Consider the following 18,525-nt stretch of genomic DNA (forward strand, 5'->3'; position numbering starts at 1 on the left):
TAAATACCAATTACTTCTGATTCTTTCTACTACCAGGTAGTTCTCCCACTGATTTGGACATAAGCAGCTCTTAGACAATCCATATTTCATGATTGTTTTCTTGTAATCTGGTTTGATATTTCTTAATTTCAGGACAATGTCAGTGGCTCTAGGTAAGTCTTTTGATGACATATTTCCCTTCTGTAAAATTGAATATTAGATAGAAAATTTAGTTTATTGAACACTTAACTTTATTTAGATAGATAAGTCTGTCTTTCTTTTTTTGCTTCCTTCTTCCTTCCTTTCCCCTTCCCTAACCTTTCTATTCTTTCTTTCCTTATTTATAATTCAATGAGTTCTTAAAGATGTTTATTAATAGTTATCCATATACCAAAAATATATGAAGTATTAAATAAAATAGATGTCACATAGCTGTCTGGTTCTCTCTTACTAGTGAAATGGAGAAAAATCAGACGATGGTTACAGAGTTCATCCTACTAGGATTTTGTCTTGGTCCAAGGATCCACTTATTCCCTTTTGGGCTCTTCTCCCTGTTCTATATCCTCACCCTGCTGGGGAACGGGGTCATCCTGGGGCTCATCTCACTGGACCCCAGACTGCACACCCCCATGTACTTCTTCCTCTCACACCTGGCCATCGCTGACATGGCCTACGCCTGCAGCATGGTGCCCCAGATGCTGGTCAACCTCCTGAGTCCAGCCAAGCCCATCTCCTTTGCTGGCTGCATCACACAGACCTTTCTCTTTTTGAGTTTCGCTCATACCGAATGTCTGCTCCTGGTGGTGATGTCCTATGATTGGTGTGTGGCCATCTGCCACCCACTCCGGTATTCTGTCATTGTGAGCTGGAGAGTCGGCATCAGCCTGGTGGGGACTTCCTGGGCATGTGGCTCCCTCCTGGCCCTGGTCCACATGGGTCTTGTCCTGAGGCTGCCCTACTGTGGGCCTCATGAAATCAACTACTTCTTCTGTGAAATCCTGTCTGTCCTCAAGCTGGCCTGTGCTGACACTAAGCTCAACCAACTTGTCATCTTTGCTGCTTCTGTGTTTGTCTTCGTCGGGCCCCTCTGCCTGCTGCTGGGCTCCTATGCACGCATCCTGGCCGCTATCCTGAGGATCCAGTCAGCTGAGGGCTGCAGGAAGGCCTTCTCCACTTGTGCCTCCCACCTCTGCATGGTTGGGCTCTTCTTTGGCAGTGCCATCATCATGTCCATGGCCCCCAAGTCCCTCCACCCTAAGAAGCAGCAGAAGAACCTTTTTCTGTTTTATAGTCTTCTCAACCCCATGATGAACCTGCTGATCTACAGCCTTAGGAACAAAGAGGTCAAGGGTGCCCTGAGGAGAGCACTGTTCAAGGAGAGTCATTTCTAACTGGTTACATTTGAATCCAAAAAAGTTCTCTGCTCTCTTATGTATGCCTTGATGACACAAGAATAAGGCTTCTTTCTTCCTTTGAAGGAAAATTTTTAGCTATACTGCATTCATTGATTTTTCTTTCAGATGTGATTTTATTGTTATTGTTAAGTCACTAAGCATGTTCCGTGAATTCCATGAACTGCACTCCAGGCTTCCCTGTCTTTCATTATCTCCCAGAGTTTGCTCAAACTCATATTCATTGAGTCAGTGATGCTATCCCACCATCTCATCTCTGTCCCCACTTCTCCTGTCCTCAGTCTTTACCAGCATCAGAGTCTTCCAATGAGTCAGCTCTTCACATCAGGTGGCCAAAGTATTGGAGTTTCAACTTCAGCATCAGTGCTTCCAGTCAATATTCAAGGTTGATTTCCTTTGGGATTTAGTGGTTTGATCTCCTTGCAGTCCAAGGGACTCTCCAGAGTTTTATCTAGTAACACACTTCAAAAATATCAGTTCTTTGGCACTCACCCTTCTTTATGGTTCAACTTTCATATCAGTACATGACTACTGGAAAACCCATAGCTTGGATTATACTATGATTTTTGGTTTGATTGCTCTGAATTTAATATTTCTGAAATTAACATTTATTTAAATTGATTTCCTGAGTCTACACAGTTGAATACATTCTTTATGCTTTCCTGCCCAATTGTATAGGTCACAAGATTTGAAAGAAAATAGGAGGTTATAAAGGGAAGTGATCTTCAAAAGCCTAGAAGCACACTTGTCCACTCTCAAAAACTGCACTCCCCCTGCTCAAGAGTAAGTCAGAGATGTCTAGCTAGTTGTGCTCCATAATGCTGAAAAATCTCATATGAAAATTGTTGAGTCATATTAGGGAGCAGGCTGATTAAAGGAACATAATTAATACCAAGGTATTTTGGAGATCCAAACCAGTCAATCCAAAAGGAATTGGACTGCAAGGAGATCCAACTAGTCAATCCTAAAGGAAATCAGCCCTGAATATTCATTGGAAGGACTGATGCTGAAGCTAAAACTCCAATACTTTGGCTACCTGATGTGAAGAACTGACTCCTTGGGAAAGACCCTGATGCTGGGAAAGATTGAAGGCAGGAGAAAGGGACAACAGAGGATGAGATGGTTGGATCGCATCACCTACATGATGGACATGAGTTTGAGCAAGCTCTGGGAGTTAGTGATGGACAGGGAAGCCTGGTGTGCTGCAGTCCATGGGGTCACAAAGAGTCAAACACAACTGAGTGACTAAACTGAACTGAACTGATTTTGAGAAAGCAGGGAAGATAAAGGAAAAGCTTGCTGATGGGGTGGAAATAGTATGTTGTTTATAGCTTTGGGGGTAAACTGATTAGCTCATGGCTACTAAAAGAATAAAACTAGGTGGAAAATGGGTACAAACAAATATTTTCTGTTGTTTTTTAGATTCCCAGAAAATTTTGTGTGTTGAATGTAAGTTATGTAGATGTACAGACTGTCTCTGTATATTATTTTCTAGTGTCTTTTCAACAGTAATTTCATAGGAAATTTTACCTGATAGTATAAGTGGCTAGTATGGTATGACTGGCTCTTCTGCCTTGTGGTAATTAATTCTGTTTACAAACCCAATGGTCAGAGTTGAGTCCCATATGTTTGAAATAATTTTTTCAGAGTGTTACTTTTACATCCACTTTATAACTTGCCCTGAGACAAGGGTGGCCACTTTCCTCCAGACTCTTCCTCAATTTCACAGTAACAGTGAACAGGAGGGTTGTTCAGTAGAATAAGGGTGTGTCCTTCATTTGGGGTTTAGTAACTTCTCAACCCTACTCTTAATCACTGTGAGTGGGCAACAGTGCTTACTGAATGTAGAAACAAAATGGGTTTTTATAATAAGAGTTAAGGTTTGAATTAATCACTCAGTGCTGTACACTTCATACTTATATCGATCATTTGCATGGATCATCTCGTTCAGTCATCATAACATATCCCAGAAGAGGGTCCTATTATTGGTCTATTTTATGTATGCATGTACCAGAAAAACAGTGTCAGACTTTAACCTGGACAGTCTGACTCCCAAGCCTTGTGTACTTAACCATAACAATGTCATAGGTCAATATCATTGTAATTCAATAAAGAAGAAGTCTAAGATATCTCAAGGAAGAATATGTTAACTGAAGAAGTATCTCTGCACTGTCTCACATATGCAAAGTGAGCTACTCTTTGCTCTCCAATGCCTGGAAGATCAGAGACCGTTTATGAGAGGTCGGTTGTTCTGGACAGTAAAACCTATGGACAGAGTTGCAAAAGGTATTGCACTTCTAGAGGAATAAAAACTATGAAGAAGGTAAGAATTAAGTCTACTCTCACTGAGATTGGTGATTTAGTTCAGCTAAGATCAAAAGCTGTTGTTCAAGCTGGTTTTAGAAAGGCAGAGGAACCAGAGATCAAATTGCCAACATCCGCTGGATCATGGAAAAAGCAGAGTTCCAGAAAAACATCTATTTCTGCTTTATTGACTATGCCAAAGCCTTTGACTGAGTGGATCACAATAAACTGTGGAAAATTCTGAAAGAGATGGAAATACCAGACCACCTGACCTGCCTCTTGAGAAACCTATATGCAGGTCAGGAAGCCACAACTAGAACTGGACATGGAACAACAGACTGGTTCCAAATAGGAAAAAGAGTACATCAAGGCTGTATATTGTCACCCTGCTTATGCAACTTCTATGCAGAGTACATCATGAGAAATGCTGGACTGGAAGAAACACAAGCTGGAATCAAGATTGCCAGGAGAAATATCAGTAACCTCAGATATGCAGATGACACCACCCTTATGGCAGAAAGTGAAGAGGAAGAGAAATATCAATAACCTCAGATATGCAGATGACACCACCCTTATGGCAGAAAGTGAAGAGGAACTCAAAAGCCTCTTGATGAAAGTGAAAGAGGAGAGTGAAAAAGTTGGCTTAAAGCTTAACATTCAGAAAACTAAGATCATGGCATCTGGTCCTATCACTTCAAGGGAAATAGATAGGGAAACAGTGGAAACAGTGTCAGACTTTATCTTTTTGGGCTTCAAAATCACTGCAGATGGTGACTGCAGCCATGAAATTAAAAGACCCTTACTCCTTGGAAGAAAAGTTATGACCAACCTAGATAGCATATTGAAAAGCAGAAACATTACTTTGCCAACAAAGGTCCGTCTAGTCAAGGCTATGGTTTTTCCAGTGGTCATTTATGGATGTGAGAGTTGGACTGTGAAGAAAGCTGAGCACCAAAGAATTGATGCTTTTGAGTTGTGGTGTTGGAGAAGACTCTTGAGAGTCCCTTGGACTGCAAGGAGATCCAACCAGTCCATTCTGAAGGAGATCAGCCCTGGGTGTTCTTTGGAAGGAATGATGCTAAAGCTGAAACTCCAGTACTTTGGCCACCTCATACCAAGAGTTTACTCATTGGAAAAGACTCTGATGCTGGGAGGGATTAGGGGCAGGAGGAGAAGGGAACGACAGAGGATGAGATGGCTGGATGGCATCACCGACTCGATGGATGTGAGTTTGAGTGAACTCCGGGAGATGGTGACAGACAGGGAGGCCTGGCATGCTGCAATTCATGGGGTCGCAAAGAGTTGGACACAACTGAGTGACTGAACTAAACTGAAGATCAAAAGTCATCACAAAGACATCAACACCCTCTGTCTTTCTCTCTCTCTATCTCCATCTCTGATTTTGTCTCTCTGTTTCTCTCACTACAGGCCAGGCACTGCACTTTACAAGAATTATTTCATTTCATCCTCAAAACAGCCCTTTGAGGCAAGAGACAATCCCCATTTTACACATAAGGAAATGGAGGCAGAGGGACTGAGTAACTCACCCAGTTCACAGCGAATGACAATCCAGTTCAGGATTGTACTAAGGCAGTCTGATTCTTGACCCTATAATCATTACCACTGGGTAATGGCCTCTTTAGAGCATACCTATGGGAGAAGGCAATGGCACCCCACTCCAGTACTCTTGCCTGGAAAACCCCATGGACGGAGGAGTCATGTCTGACTCAGCGACTTCACTTTCACTTTTCACTTTCATGCATTGGAGAAGGAAATGGCAACCTACTCCAGTGTTCTTACCTGGAGAATCCCAGGGACAGGGGAGCCTGTTGGGCTGCCATTTATGGGGTCGCACAGAGTCGGACATGACTGACACGACTTAGCAGCAGCATGGGTAAAAATCAGGGAAATCGAGAGGTTGAATCAAAGCAAGTGACTCAAACCAGTGAGGGCACTGGGCTTTTCAAAAGAAAGGACTTACATTTGCTAGAGATAGCAGCTTGACTCCAAAGTGAGATGTGAACAGTGGGTGTAGTAACAAGGAAGAACTGTGGCTCAGAGGGTCACAGAAGGGTCAGAGAAGGAGGCGGTTCTCTGGAAATGAGCTGATAAGTGAAAGAGAACCAGTGCAAGAGAAGACTGATGCCACAGTTTCTCACTGGTTCCTCACCAGCAGAGGACAGGCAGAATGGATGTTTGATAGTATTTTGTCTAAAAAGAGCCTTTTCCCAAGACAAAGGAATCCAGATTTCATTTGTGGCATTCCCAGTGGTTAAAAGGGTGGTATTTACAGAACCTTGCTCAGGTAGGTATCACGTTTCACCTGTAAGATGAAGAACTCCCCAAGGGCAGGAACTGGACTCTGCTTATCACTTTTCACCAGCACTAGCACACTGCCTAGCACAGAGTGAGTACTCTACAATTGCCGTTCATGTGAATTTATAAGCCTTATCAGTTAACGATTTACACATAATTTTCAGTGTTAAACTATCTTCTCATTTTTTTTTACATTTTAAAATTGTTCTTATTTGCAGAACATAGTATGTAGAAAATAATTATAGCTAAAATGTATTTAGTACTGCCTGTGTCCCAAACACTATATTAAAATCTTTAGATAGTAATCATCACATCAAATTGTGAAGTAAGTACTAAGTGTATCTCAGTTATAAAAATTGAAGTTTAGAGAGTCAACACATTCATTGTCACTAAAAATCAAAAAGTGAAATCAGAATTCAAATTGAGTCAATCCAATCTAGAGGAGGGGCACAGTGGTAAAGAATCTGCCTGCCAAGGCAGGAGATGCAAGTTCGATACCTGGGTTGGGAAGACCTCCTGGAGAAGGAAATGGCAACCCACTCCAGTCTTCTTGCCTGGAGAATCCCATGGGCAGATGAGCCTGGTGGGCTACAGTCCAGGAATTTGCAAAGTGTTGGACATGACTGAGCAACTGAGCACACACAATCTAGATTAATTGCAAACCATTCTTTTGTAAGGGACCTTCTGATATTTACATCTTCAATGGCTTTACCAGTCCTGTTCTATAGTAGACACTCAGTAAATGACTAAATAAAATATGATCATTTAGTCAAAACTCCTATCCAAAAAAAGGTAAGTACTTCCATAAAACATGGCAACCATTAATCTTTCAAAGTTAGACATCTTACTGACCATTAAATAATTTTAGTTCCATATTCACTTTGTTCTTGCAAAAGTTTCTTATGGGAAGAATATTAATAATTACATCCCATTTGCCAGTGATTCAGGGCTATTGCCAATATATTAAGATTGCCTAATTTAAAAAGAGCTGTGTATATTCATTTCTATCACATAGAACAAAGGTTATGTCCCTTTCAAAAAGAGCACGCCAAATAGCTAAACCAGGATGGTGCTTGTACTAGCACAGTAGATACATAGAATGTGTTAACCCTTCTGTGTCTTGTGTGATATGGTGAAGAATTAGGCTATAACTACTGCAGGTGATAGGGATGGGATGTGGGGTGGAAACAAGTTCAGAAGCCACTAGAAATTGCAAAGCCTCGGTGTCCTTGGCATATCACATGGGCACTGCCAACTACTGACCAATAGGACACTGTTCATTGCTAGGTATATAGATTTGTGCTTCTCTGGTGTCAATGTTGATACAAGTCATCTGTTGTGGTTCAGGTGCTCAGTCATGTCCAACACTTTGTGACCCCATGGAGTGCAGCATGCCAGGCTTCCTTGTCCTTCACCATCTCCCAGAGCTTGCTCACTCATGTCCATTACGTTGGTAATGTCATCCAACCATCTCATCCTCTGTTGTCCCCTTCTCCTCCTACCTTCAGTCTTTCCCAACATCAGCATCTTTTCAAATGAGTCAGTTCTTCACATCAGGTGGCCAAAGTATTGGAACTTCAGCTTCAGCATCAGTCCTTCCAATGAATATTCAGAGTTGATTTCCTTTAGAATTGACTGGTTGGATCTCCCTGAAGTCCAAGGGACTGTCAAGAATCTTCTCCAACACCACAGTTAAAAAGCATCAGTTCTTCGGTGCTCAGCCTTCTTTACGGTTGAACTCTTACATCAGTACCTGACTACTAGAAAAACCATAACTTTGACTAGACAGACCTTTTCCAGCAAAATATTTCTCTTTTTGAATATGATGTATAGGTTTGTCATAGCTTTTCTTCCAAGGAGAAAACCTCTTTTAATTTCATGGCTGCAGTCAGCATACACCATGATTTTGGAACCCAAGTATATAAAGTTTGTCACTGTTTCCATTGTTTCCCCATCTATTGCCATTAAATTATGGGACTGGATGGCATGGACTTAGTTATTTGAAAGTTGAGTTTTAAGCCAGCTTTTTCACTCTCTTCATCAAGAGGCTCTTTAGTTCCTCTTTGCTTTCTGCCATAAGGTTGGTGCCATCTGCATATCTGAGGTTACTCATGTTTCTCCCTGCAATTTTGATTCCAGTTTGTGCTTCATCCAGCCCAGCATTTTGAACGATGTACCCTACATATAAGTTAAATATACAGCCTTGACATATACTCCTTGACAAGAAGTCTGAGCATCTTGAATAAATACTTGTTCTGATTCAGCAGGTGTGAATGTGATGGGCAGAGATTGCATTTCTGACAACCTCTCCTATCTTGCTAATGGTGCTGATCTACAGACCACTTTAAATATTTATGATATGGAGAAGCTTTGGTAAACCTATGGTTCCTAGGAGGAAGAGGGAGAAAAATGAAAGAAGAGATCAAAGATGGTCTCACAGGATGTTATGGTTGTGGTGCTTTATCACAGATTACAGGGAAGACATCATTTGCCTTGCTTTCTTGATGAACTTTGACGAGAGCTCTGGGCTCACTTTGGTCTAGTTCATTTGTTTTATTTTTTGCTTGTTCTCTGTTGTTTGTTTTTAATTTGGTAACTGTTTTAGGCCAGGGAGCAAGGTGCATCATTGAGCATAAGTCTGGTTTAGTCCTCAGAGGCCTGACTCACAGCCAGGACATCTAGCTGCTTATGCCGATTCTACCAGGCCACTGTGTGCCTTTCAGAAAGTCACTTAATTGCCATGGACATCGGTTTCCCACTGTAAGATGAAATGTTGGACCAGATGACCTATAAGTTCCTCCCAGATCTCTAATTTTATGCCTTTCTGCTAGCTTTCTAGAATGTTGGGTGCTTTTTTTTCTTTTACATGAAAACAAAATAAAGTCAATTATCTTGAGAATTGAATAAATTTAATTCCTGAGCCAGAATGGGAGAAAATTACAAATAGTAGAAGTTCAAAAATAAAACCCAATCAAAAAAAACCAACATTTTAAGAATACTAACAAATACATGAAAAGATGCTCATACGCCAGTCAGAATGGCGGCAATCCAAAGAACTAAATGCTGGAATGGAGAAAGGGAACTCTCTTAATGTGTGGAGAATTAAGATATAATTCCTTAAAAACTGGAAATATTCCACATGAACTGTCCTGCAATTCCCAGTGTTCAGAAGAAACCAGAAAAAGGATTTTGATAGTCTGTTTACAAAGGATTAAAATATCATTTATTTGCAAAGCATCCCAGATCTCTAAGTCTGCTGATGTTGCATCACAAGTATTAATAGTTTGCATTATTTGAGTGCTTATTCCATATCAAGTACTGTTCTATGAGGACACAGCCATTTTGATACCAACTAATACAATTATGTAAAGTTTAAAAATAAAATAAAATTAGAGAAAAAACAAAAGAATCTTATCTAAGAACAACAATTGCCGGAGAATCAAGGTTTTACATGAACTATATTCAGTTTATACTTTGAAAAGAATTAAAATATCAGAGAAGTCCCAGATCTCTATCCTCAGGGATCACATGGTTACTGAGTGGCAGAGTAGGACTCACCCAGATCCTCCAAAGGCAGTGACTGTGTCTGTAAAGTAAGAGGCTGGGGGATGCAGCCATGTGCTGGCAGTTACACCCCAGAGACAACTGCATAAGGAAGAAACTCACACATCTTCTACAGAGCTGTCTTAGTTAAGGGAAGTGCTGTGCTGTGCTGTGCTGTACTTAGTCACTCAGCCGTGTCCAACTCTGCAACCCCACGGACTGTGGCCCACCAGGCTCTGTCTGTGGGGATTCTCTAGACAAGAATACTGGAGTGGGTTGCCATGCCCTCCTCCAGGGGATCTTCCCAACCCAGGTCTCCCATATTGCAGGTGGATTATTTACCATCTGAGCCTAAGGTAACACTAGCAGCTGACATTAAAAAAACAAAAACCTATCAATAGTCTTAGTAAATTCGGCCTCTTCCTTCTCTGTTGTGAAGGATCCCAAACAAATTCTGTCCCTTTAATTCATGATTACTTAAGAAATATACTTCGGAGCATTGTCATTTTCATTCTTTGCCATCCGTTTCTGTCACAGTCCTGAAGATACATTCACTGGTGTCTTGGGTAGTTTTCACAATTTAGTTCCTGCTCTTTTACAGATATACTTTGAAAGGCAATGGAATCCACCCATTTTATGCTGATCTTTATCTGTATGGTGTTCAAGTGAACTCTAAAATCGAATGCCAGCAGTATATTTATTGTAGGCATCAAATTATAAATGTATAAGCTTTATAAATCACATTATAAAATTATAAATGTCTAATGAAATCAATGCCCAATGCTAACAAATAATGTAAATGTTTTCATTTCACCTAATACTGACTGTGTTGTCTGTCTGCTGAGTTCTATCATACACTTACATCATTTTTACTCTCTTTAAAGAGTAAACACTATAAAGATAGTTACTACAGTTTAATTTTAACAGAATATAGACAATTTTGAGCTGTAGATATTTATCTTTATGTTCCTATCAGACTTTTAGAAGTTTTAATTTTTGTGAAAATCCCAAATCTTATATTTAATTACTGATTGTCTTACTTTTAAGTTTTATTTTTTATGAAAATATCCATTTATAACCAATATTTCTAAGTTTAGATATATTTCTCTAAACTGTTCTTTACACAAGTTTCTAGTTTACTACTTGTTCATGAAAGACATTCCTGATTTCTACATGCTGACATATAGTGTAAACATTTGAGAGCATATCCATGTCAAATAAGATATGACCAATCTCACTGTATTATTAATAGGTTCTTTTGTATACATTTATCTGGGCTTCCCTGGTGGTTCAGTTGGTAAAGAATCTGTCTGCAATGCGGGAGACCTGGGTTTGATTCCTGGGTTGTGAAGATTCCTTAGAGGAGGGCATTGCAACCCACTCCAGTATTCTTGCCTGGAGAATCCCATGGACAGAGGAGCCTGGCAGGCTACATACAGTCTATGGGGTCGCAAAGAGTCTGACATGACTGAGCAACTAAGCATACACATTTATGTCTTGTATTTGTTCATATTTCACTCTGACCACTTTTACAAGCTGTCCACAGGTTAAAAGTTGTATCAACTTAACATGTAATAGAAAATACTGTATTTTGAAGTGATGTATTTCCAAAATTTTATAGTTCTAATTATTACTTAAAAGTTTTTGTTTTTATATCCTAAACTGACTTTTTATAAGTGATGTTTATGTGATGTTAAATATTGAAAGACATGTCCTAAAACATTATTTTCATGGAATTTAGCAGGATTTTTGTAGTTTACATTAGTTTTCCATTTTTCAGATGTTCTGCAGTTCACCTGGAGAAAGGAAAGGAGAAGTCAAGAAGAAAGTAATCTTAATATTTATGGGTTGCCTGCTATGTACCAACTTTATTATATAATCAGGAGCACTTACCCCATCCCTAAATAAATACATGGTTCTTCTCATAATGGACACACACCTGTGGAGCGCAGGTAAGCATGTTTTCAAAATGTGATAATCTGTGAAAGATTATGTTTATGCCTCACTCCCAGCAAGTCAGAGGTCACGCTATAAAAACTCATTCATTTGTAAATTTCACAATTGCTTGACATGAAATTCATAACCTTGAATGTTCAATATAAGACAAAAGGACAAATAAACATGAGGATACCTTAGGCAACAGTTGTCTCCATGCTCCTGGAAGAGGTGATGGTTTCTGGAGAAAGCCCAAGTCCTCCCCCTTCTCCTGAAGGAGAAGACTCTTCAGCACCTCTTCAGAGCAGAGACTAGAGAGTAATTCCAGTGGTCAACCTACTTTGATGGTTTGTGTCTTAGAAAATCCTTCCCTAGGCAGTGTCTAATAAGCCCCCCGGGACACCTTGCCTCTTTGGACCTCCTAATCCATTTCCTGCCTCTATAAGCAAATCTCAGCAGCATCTACACATCTTGAGTTGTTACTTGGAATCAGCTGCTTTTTTCAGGGTGCTTTCTGCTCACCTCTGCTAACACAAGGGACCCAGATAACACTGGGGAGAAGAGAAACTATACAACTTAATGCCAGGAGCTTATTCGATGTCTTACTGGTTCAGGTTCCTTATGGGTTCAGCTGAACCATCTGGAGATTTGAGAACCACAGCAGTGCTGGGATTCATGAAATCCAAATAATGCCAAGTATTCAGGGACTGTAAGGAGTGCTGTTTTCTCAGGGGTGTGCCCTGGGCTGTCTGTGTTTCCTAATCTTGTCCTGCTGGGGACAAGAAGGGAAAGAGAAAAGGAGAGTTGCTCTGTCCCCCTCCCCAGTGGAGGTGGTCATGCGCTACATGTCACAGCCACCCCTTCCAGTGAACCCTCAAGAGCTATAGCCAGGTTGAGCCCATCAGAGAATAAACCTCCTTTCTGAGGATCTGGTCCCATTTCCAATCTGGAACAGAGGTGAGGGCTCTACAGCTCCCATAGAAGCTTGCCAAGGCAGGACCCCATCCAGCCTTCAGGTGCTTTTCTCTCCTGAGACCTTGAGTCCAAATATGGGTGTGAACCAGGTTGCTGTATTTTATTTTACCATCAATTCCTCTTGTACATGTGTAACATCTAGTATTTTGGTTTTGTTTTTTAATCTGATTTTTATTTTATATTAGTGTATAGTTGATTTACAATTTGTGTTCATTTTAGGTGTACAGCAATGTGATTCAGTTATACATATATCTATTCTTTTTCAGATTCATTTCCCATATAGGTTATTACAAAACATTGAGTAGAATCCCCTGTGCTATACAGCAGGTCCTTGTTGGTTATCTGTTTTATATACAGTAATGTGTATATGTTAATACCAAATTCTTAACTCTCACTTTTATACTGCTCTTCTTTTTAAGCACAGATAAGGAAATTCAGTCTTCTATAAATATGGGCTAATAATTATTCTTCTATAAATATGGGCTAATAATTATTCTGCTGTGGGGATAGTTTGAAGAAAAATTAATGCTAACTTTTTAACATATTCCTCACAAATAATGTAAGTATATATTTAATTCAGTTAATTTCATTCTATACAGTGGATAAGTAGCTGTATGAAACCTATAACTTCGCTAGAAGTTGCAAACCTCTGATACTAGATAAAAGAATAAGAAAATCCTGGGTGTTGGATTTAGGTTAAATATATGGAATAATTTTTATAAACAGAGATTTTTCTAGGATATATTAGGGTGTGATCTTTCATTTCAGGGAAACTGACCTTACTTCAGTCTTTATGTTTATGTCTCATCAATAGAACCACAATATATAATCTATGAAGCCCATACATATCTCATCCATTACCTATAACTTGGAGAACAGTGTCAGGCACACAGAAAACACTTTATGTATTAGACTTTCCCAAATCTAGAGTGTACATGAATGAAAGTGAATGTATGTGTGTGTGGTTGTGTGTGTATATGTATATGTGTGGTTGAGGAAAATGCAGAAAAGCCAGAGTTGCTACTTAAAGGATAATCTCTTTAGTTTTTAATAGAATTGTCAGGTTTAAGCCCTTTTTAATCCCCAATATCTCTTAAACTAATCATGCACTTTCCAAATAAAGACATTGAAGGTCAGAAGCCAAAACCTGCCTTACTGATCCCTCAACTGTATATTATCCACAAAAGGACATTGTTTACTTACACTATAATACAGTCACTGTTTAGTAGAAATATGCTTAATTTTTACCTCAGTTAATTCATTTAACTATTTAACGTGTATTACCCCAATTTTCACAACAACCTCATGTAATAGATACTGTCACTTTTCTTTCAAAAATTTTAATACTAGGGCTTGAGAGGTTAAGAACTCAGAATCATACAAGTAGTGAAATGCATGTCTGATCCTTAAATTTATGCTCTTTAATTACTACTCCATCTTGCTTTTCTATGATAAATGATCAATCCAGAGGTTAGAAAATCTGTAAGGATATAGTTGAACACCATCCACCAACTAGACACCTAGAGTCTACTTCATCCACAGCAAAATACACATTCTTCTCAAGCTCACATGTAACATTCACCAAGATAGAGCACATTTAGGGCCAAAAAATACACCTGAACAAATTTAAAAGAATAGAAATCACACAATGTCTGTTCTTAGATCAAAACAGAATTAAAATGGAAATCATTAACAGATTTAGCTGGAAAATCCCCCAAATATTTGGGGATTACACAATCACTTTCTAAATAACACATGGTTCAAGGAAGAAAGATCAACAGAAATGCTATAATATTTTGATCTAGAAAAGAATCAAAGAAGGGCTCTACTGAGTATGTTAACTGTAACAGATATTTCTTATAACTTGGAAGTAAGCATGCAGCACTTGGGTTGAACTGGGGGTTTGAAAATAGCTTTTGTTTTTAGGAATGCTCTGTGACTCACACCCACAACATTAGAAAAGAGTTTGTCAGCCCACCAGATCTTAAATTTTACTTTTTGAAACAGAGGCCCCATATAGTGCTGACAGGTTTGTTCATGTATAAAGAAATGATTCCAATCTTAGATATTTACTTTGAAACCACAGAGATCCTGGATAATGTATTAGTCATCAAACAATTTGCCAATTTTTAAATTGCTAACTTGTACATACATATCAGATGCATCATTATAGCATAAAATGATGCTTGAATGTTGTATTTGAAAATTGGAATTTCATTTCTTTCTTAGTCTCATCTTTCAGTTCTCATAATCTTTAGTAAACTAATCCATTTGAGTTCAGGTAAGAGACTTCTAATGCCATGTAGAATGAAAATAGGGCTTTCCTGGTGGTTCAATTGGTAAAGAATCTGCCTGCAAGGCAGGAGACGCAGGTTCAACCCTTGGGTTGGGAAGATCCCCTGGAGAAAGAAATGGCAACCCACACCAGTATTCTTGCCTGGATATCCAATGAACAGAGGAGACTGGCAGGCTGTAGTACACGGGGTCATAAAGAGTTGGACACAGCTTAGTGACTAAACCACCACCAGCATAAAATATGAGGGAAAAAAGAAAGTAGAAGTGTTTTTCAGGTGTTCAATGCTTAAATATTTTGGAGATTCTACACTTGTTATTACCAAACTTTAGACAGCATTCTTTTTGGCCTTGGGAAGAATGTCCTTAATTTGGTATGATTATTCTCAACGCCAGAGGATGAGATGGTTGGATGGCATCACCAACTCCATGGACATGAGTTTGAGCAAGCTCTGGGAGTTGGTGATGGACAGGGAAGCCTGGCGTGCTGCAGTCCATGGGATCACAAAGAGTTGGACATAACTGAGTGACTGAACTGAACTGATGCTCAGAAAAATTTAAGCAAGTCTGAAGTACCAGACCCAGTTCAAGGATGGTCCAAGCATTCAATATTTAGGCATTCATTCACTCATGTGTCTCATTCATTCATTTGTCCACTCAGTAAACGTTTGCTAAGTGCCAGAATTACAGAAATGGATACACCTGTTCTTTGTTCACAAGGGATGTGTTACAATCCAGTTGACAACTCTTCATAAAGAATTTTAATATAGTCAATAGGCCTCCTTCCTCCTGTCTCTGCCTTTAGGTTTCAAGGAGATTCCTACTTTGTAAGCAGTGTTTCTTTTTTCTTTATGTAATTAACTTGGAAGTTACAAAAGGAAATAAAAGAGGACTTTAAAAAGAGATTAAGCATTTTATAAGAGGTAGATTCAGATGCATTTTCACAGCTAAATGCTTTATTATGTTTTATGTATTTTCCAAATAAATTTAAAAGGTTGTCCTAGAACAATGATTTTTAATACAATCCTGAAAAAAATAAGCCTTCATCATGTGTTAGAAATTGGTAGTACAGTTGATTTAATTGTGTCTTGCTAATAACTTATTGATGTGTTAGTTGGTCAGTCGTGTCAGACTCTCTGCAACACCATGGACTGTAGCCCACCAGGCCCCTTTTTCCATGGGATTTTCCAGGCATAAATAACCCTGAATGGAATTATTTGTTATAACAAATTGGCAAGAACTTTGATTATCAGCATATCCTCTTTGTCAAAATGTCTGCATAAGAAGGCAAATCAATACCTCCTGGTTGGTTGGTGAGCATGGAATCAGGGTGGAAGGTGGGGAGGTGCTTAACTGGAGGTCTTACCAGTGAGAGTATTGATCCCTGATCACTGAAGCCATCTGAACTGTAGACACAGACCTGCTGCAGGACAGCACACTCATCCCATCAGGCCAGACACCCCGGGACACTGCTGAAGATGTGCTGATAACCACTGGCCCATGGATCACTGCCTGCTTTATTCCTCAGTCTTTCCACAGATAAGGACCTCACACGATTGTTATATTTGGATTCCTGAGTCACAGTCAGATCCTCTCTTCCTTCTTCCATGAAAAACAGTGAAGTGAAAGTGTCAGCCGCTCAGTTGTGTCCTACTCTTTGCCACCCCATGGACTGTAGCTTACCAGCCTCCTCTGAAAATGGGATTTCTGAGGCAAGAATACTGGAGTGGGTTACCATTTCTGTTTCCAGGAGATCTTCCCAACCCAGGGACTGAACCCAGGTCTCTTGCATTGCATGCAGATTCTTTACCACACAGAGCCACCAGGGAAGCCCTTCCTCCATGAGATTGCATCAAAGCTCCTTGAGTGGAGTTTTTTGCATGCACTTAGAATTCTCCAGTTGTATGTCTACACAGTTCTCTTGTTTTCCTTCTCCAGTTCTCTCCATTCACGATGAGTGGACTTTACAAGTTTTATTCCTCTTTTTTCCGAGTTCCTCAGGGAGTATCTCATTATTGTCTCCATTGGTATTAATGACTGGTATTAATTTATATTAATGACAACTAGACCAGGATATTATCAACAAAAGCACCTTTCTGTACATTAATCCTGGAGAAGCTGCTTCTTCCAAAATAAGCAGGCCCAAGTTCAATAGATCAACCTCAGGTCATATTTGCCTAGCCGTAAGGTGCTAACTAAATGTTTGCACCAGCAAAGATGTTATATTTGTACATGGTATTTTGCAGAAGCTGTAATCCAGGACTTAGGACAAATAAACATCACCAATTCACAGAAGCATCAAATACTGAACCACCAAATGAATGCTATACACATCTCTAAATGACAAATTGACTAAATTACTTTTCAAAAACAATTGGCTATCTGTAAAGCAGATGTCAGTTCTTGTGCTGCTGAAGTAGGACCAAGTTGATTTTTTAATGAATTGTCATGTCTTGTCTTTTTGAATTTCACATATGGTACGTGATGCAAATGCTAAACCATCACACAAACACTGAAGCCTACCACACACTTGTTCCAGGTATGGCCTTTCCCACTTTTTCTATGACCTAGATTTTCTCTTTTAATAGGAGTAGAGTAGTAGGGTTACAGGTAGCACATGGGAAGCTACATCTTCAAGTGTTTCACCTGTGTCCACACACACTCATCACAGCCTTCAAAGCAACGTGTGAGTGCTGACTTTACAGTCATTTACACCCTTGCACAAAAGGTCTAGATTCACAATACACAAATGCCATGCAGCACTCCCAAACCCAATTCCTACAAATTGTAGAGGTTGTTATTCAAAACAGTTGTTTGGTAAATTAGTAACTATGATGGCATCAGTACATTCACAGCCAATGGTTGGTTTGATTTCATCACTCATTGTAACATACAGGTATTCACTAGAGTTCATGTGGAGCATATCCACTGATTCCTTCTTAGCAACTTAAACAATCACAGTGTCATAAAAGTTGCCCTTTATCTTTTCGTTCCTCCTGTTATCATGTAAACTGCTCTACATCTAGAGAGCAAAGGTTGATTTGCTGAAGGCAACACAGTTGATATTTCTGTTGAGAAACTGGAATTACATTTCCTCTCTAGGACTACTCTAATTCTCATCTTTGGTGTTCTTCCTTTACTGATTACTTCTACATTCCAGAAATTCTCTTAGTAACAGATGTGCAGCTTAGCAACTTGTCGTCATTTAGGAATGTGCCTTAGTAACTTGACACATGCAGCTTCAGAATGATTCCTATGTCGTGGTTATTTTATCTTCTCTTTTGATTGGACATTCTTTCTGCCCATCACGCATCAGTGGCTCTAGGTAACCTATCATGGTGACACAATCCCTTTCTGTAAAACTGTATGTCAGGTTATATGATTAACTTAATGTATAACTTGGAGAAGGCAATGGCACCCCACTCCAGTACTCTTGCCTGGAAAATCCCATGGATGGAGGAGCCTAGTAGGCTGCAGTCCATGGGGTCGCTAAGAGTCAGACACGACTGAGCGACTTCACTTTCACTTTTCACTTTCATGCATTGGAGAAGGAAATGGCAACCCACTCCAGTGTTCTTGTCTGGAGAATCCCAGGGACGGGGGAGCCTGGTGGGCTGCCATCTATGGGGTCGCACAGAATCAGACATGACTGATGCAACTTAGCAGCAGCAGCAGCAGCAGCAGCAGCAGTCATCATCTTGAAATCATGTCCCTTAAAAATGCTATTCTTTGAAATAATGTCTAGAGGTTTTCAACAATTCTGTCCTAA

At 39.7% G+C, this 18,525-nt stretch overlaps 1 protein-coding gene across 1 annotated transcript; it reads left to right on the forward strand.

Annotated features, from left to right (window-relative positions):
* Window positions 1-437: 437 nt before the first annotated feature.
* LOC102276104 (olfactory receptor 2A1/2A42) lies at window positions 438-1,370 on the forward strand. Its single transcript, XM_005902263.2, has one exon. It carries the CDS (start codon window positions 438-440, stop codon window positions 1,368-1,370), a length of 933 nt encoding a protein of 310 aa, XP_005902325.2.
* The last annotated feature ends 17,155 nt before the right edge of the window (window positions 1,371-18,525 follow it).

This window comes from Bos mutus, chromosome 4 (genome assembly GCF_027580195.1).
Source record: "Bos mutus isolate GX-2022 chromosome 4, NWIPB_WYAK_1.1, whole genome shotgun sequence".
Lineage (NCBI taxonomy): Eukaryota > Metazoa > Chordata > Mammalia > Artiodactyla > Bovidae > Bos > Bos mutus.

What these genes read in the sequence shown, in the direction of transcription:
- LOC102276104 (XM_005902263.2), top strand. Translation starts at nt 438, where the DNA reads ATGGAGAAAAATCAGACGATGGTTACAGAGTTCATCCTACTAGGATTT.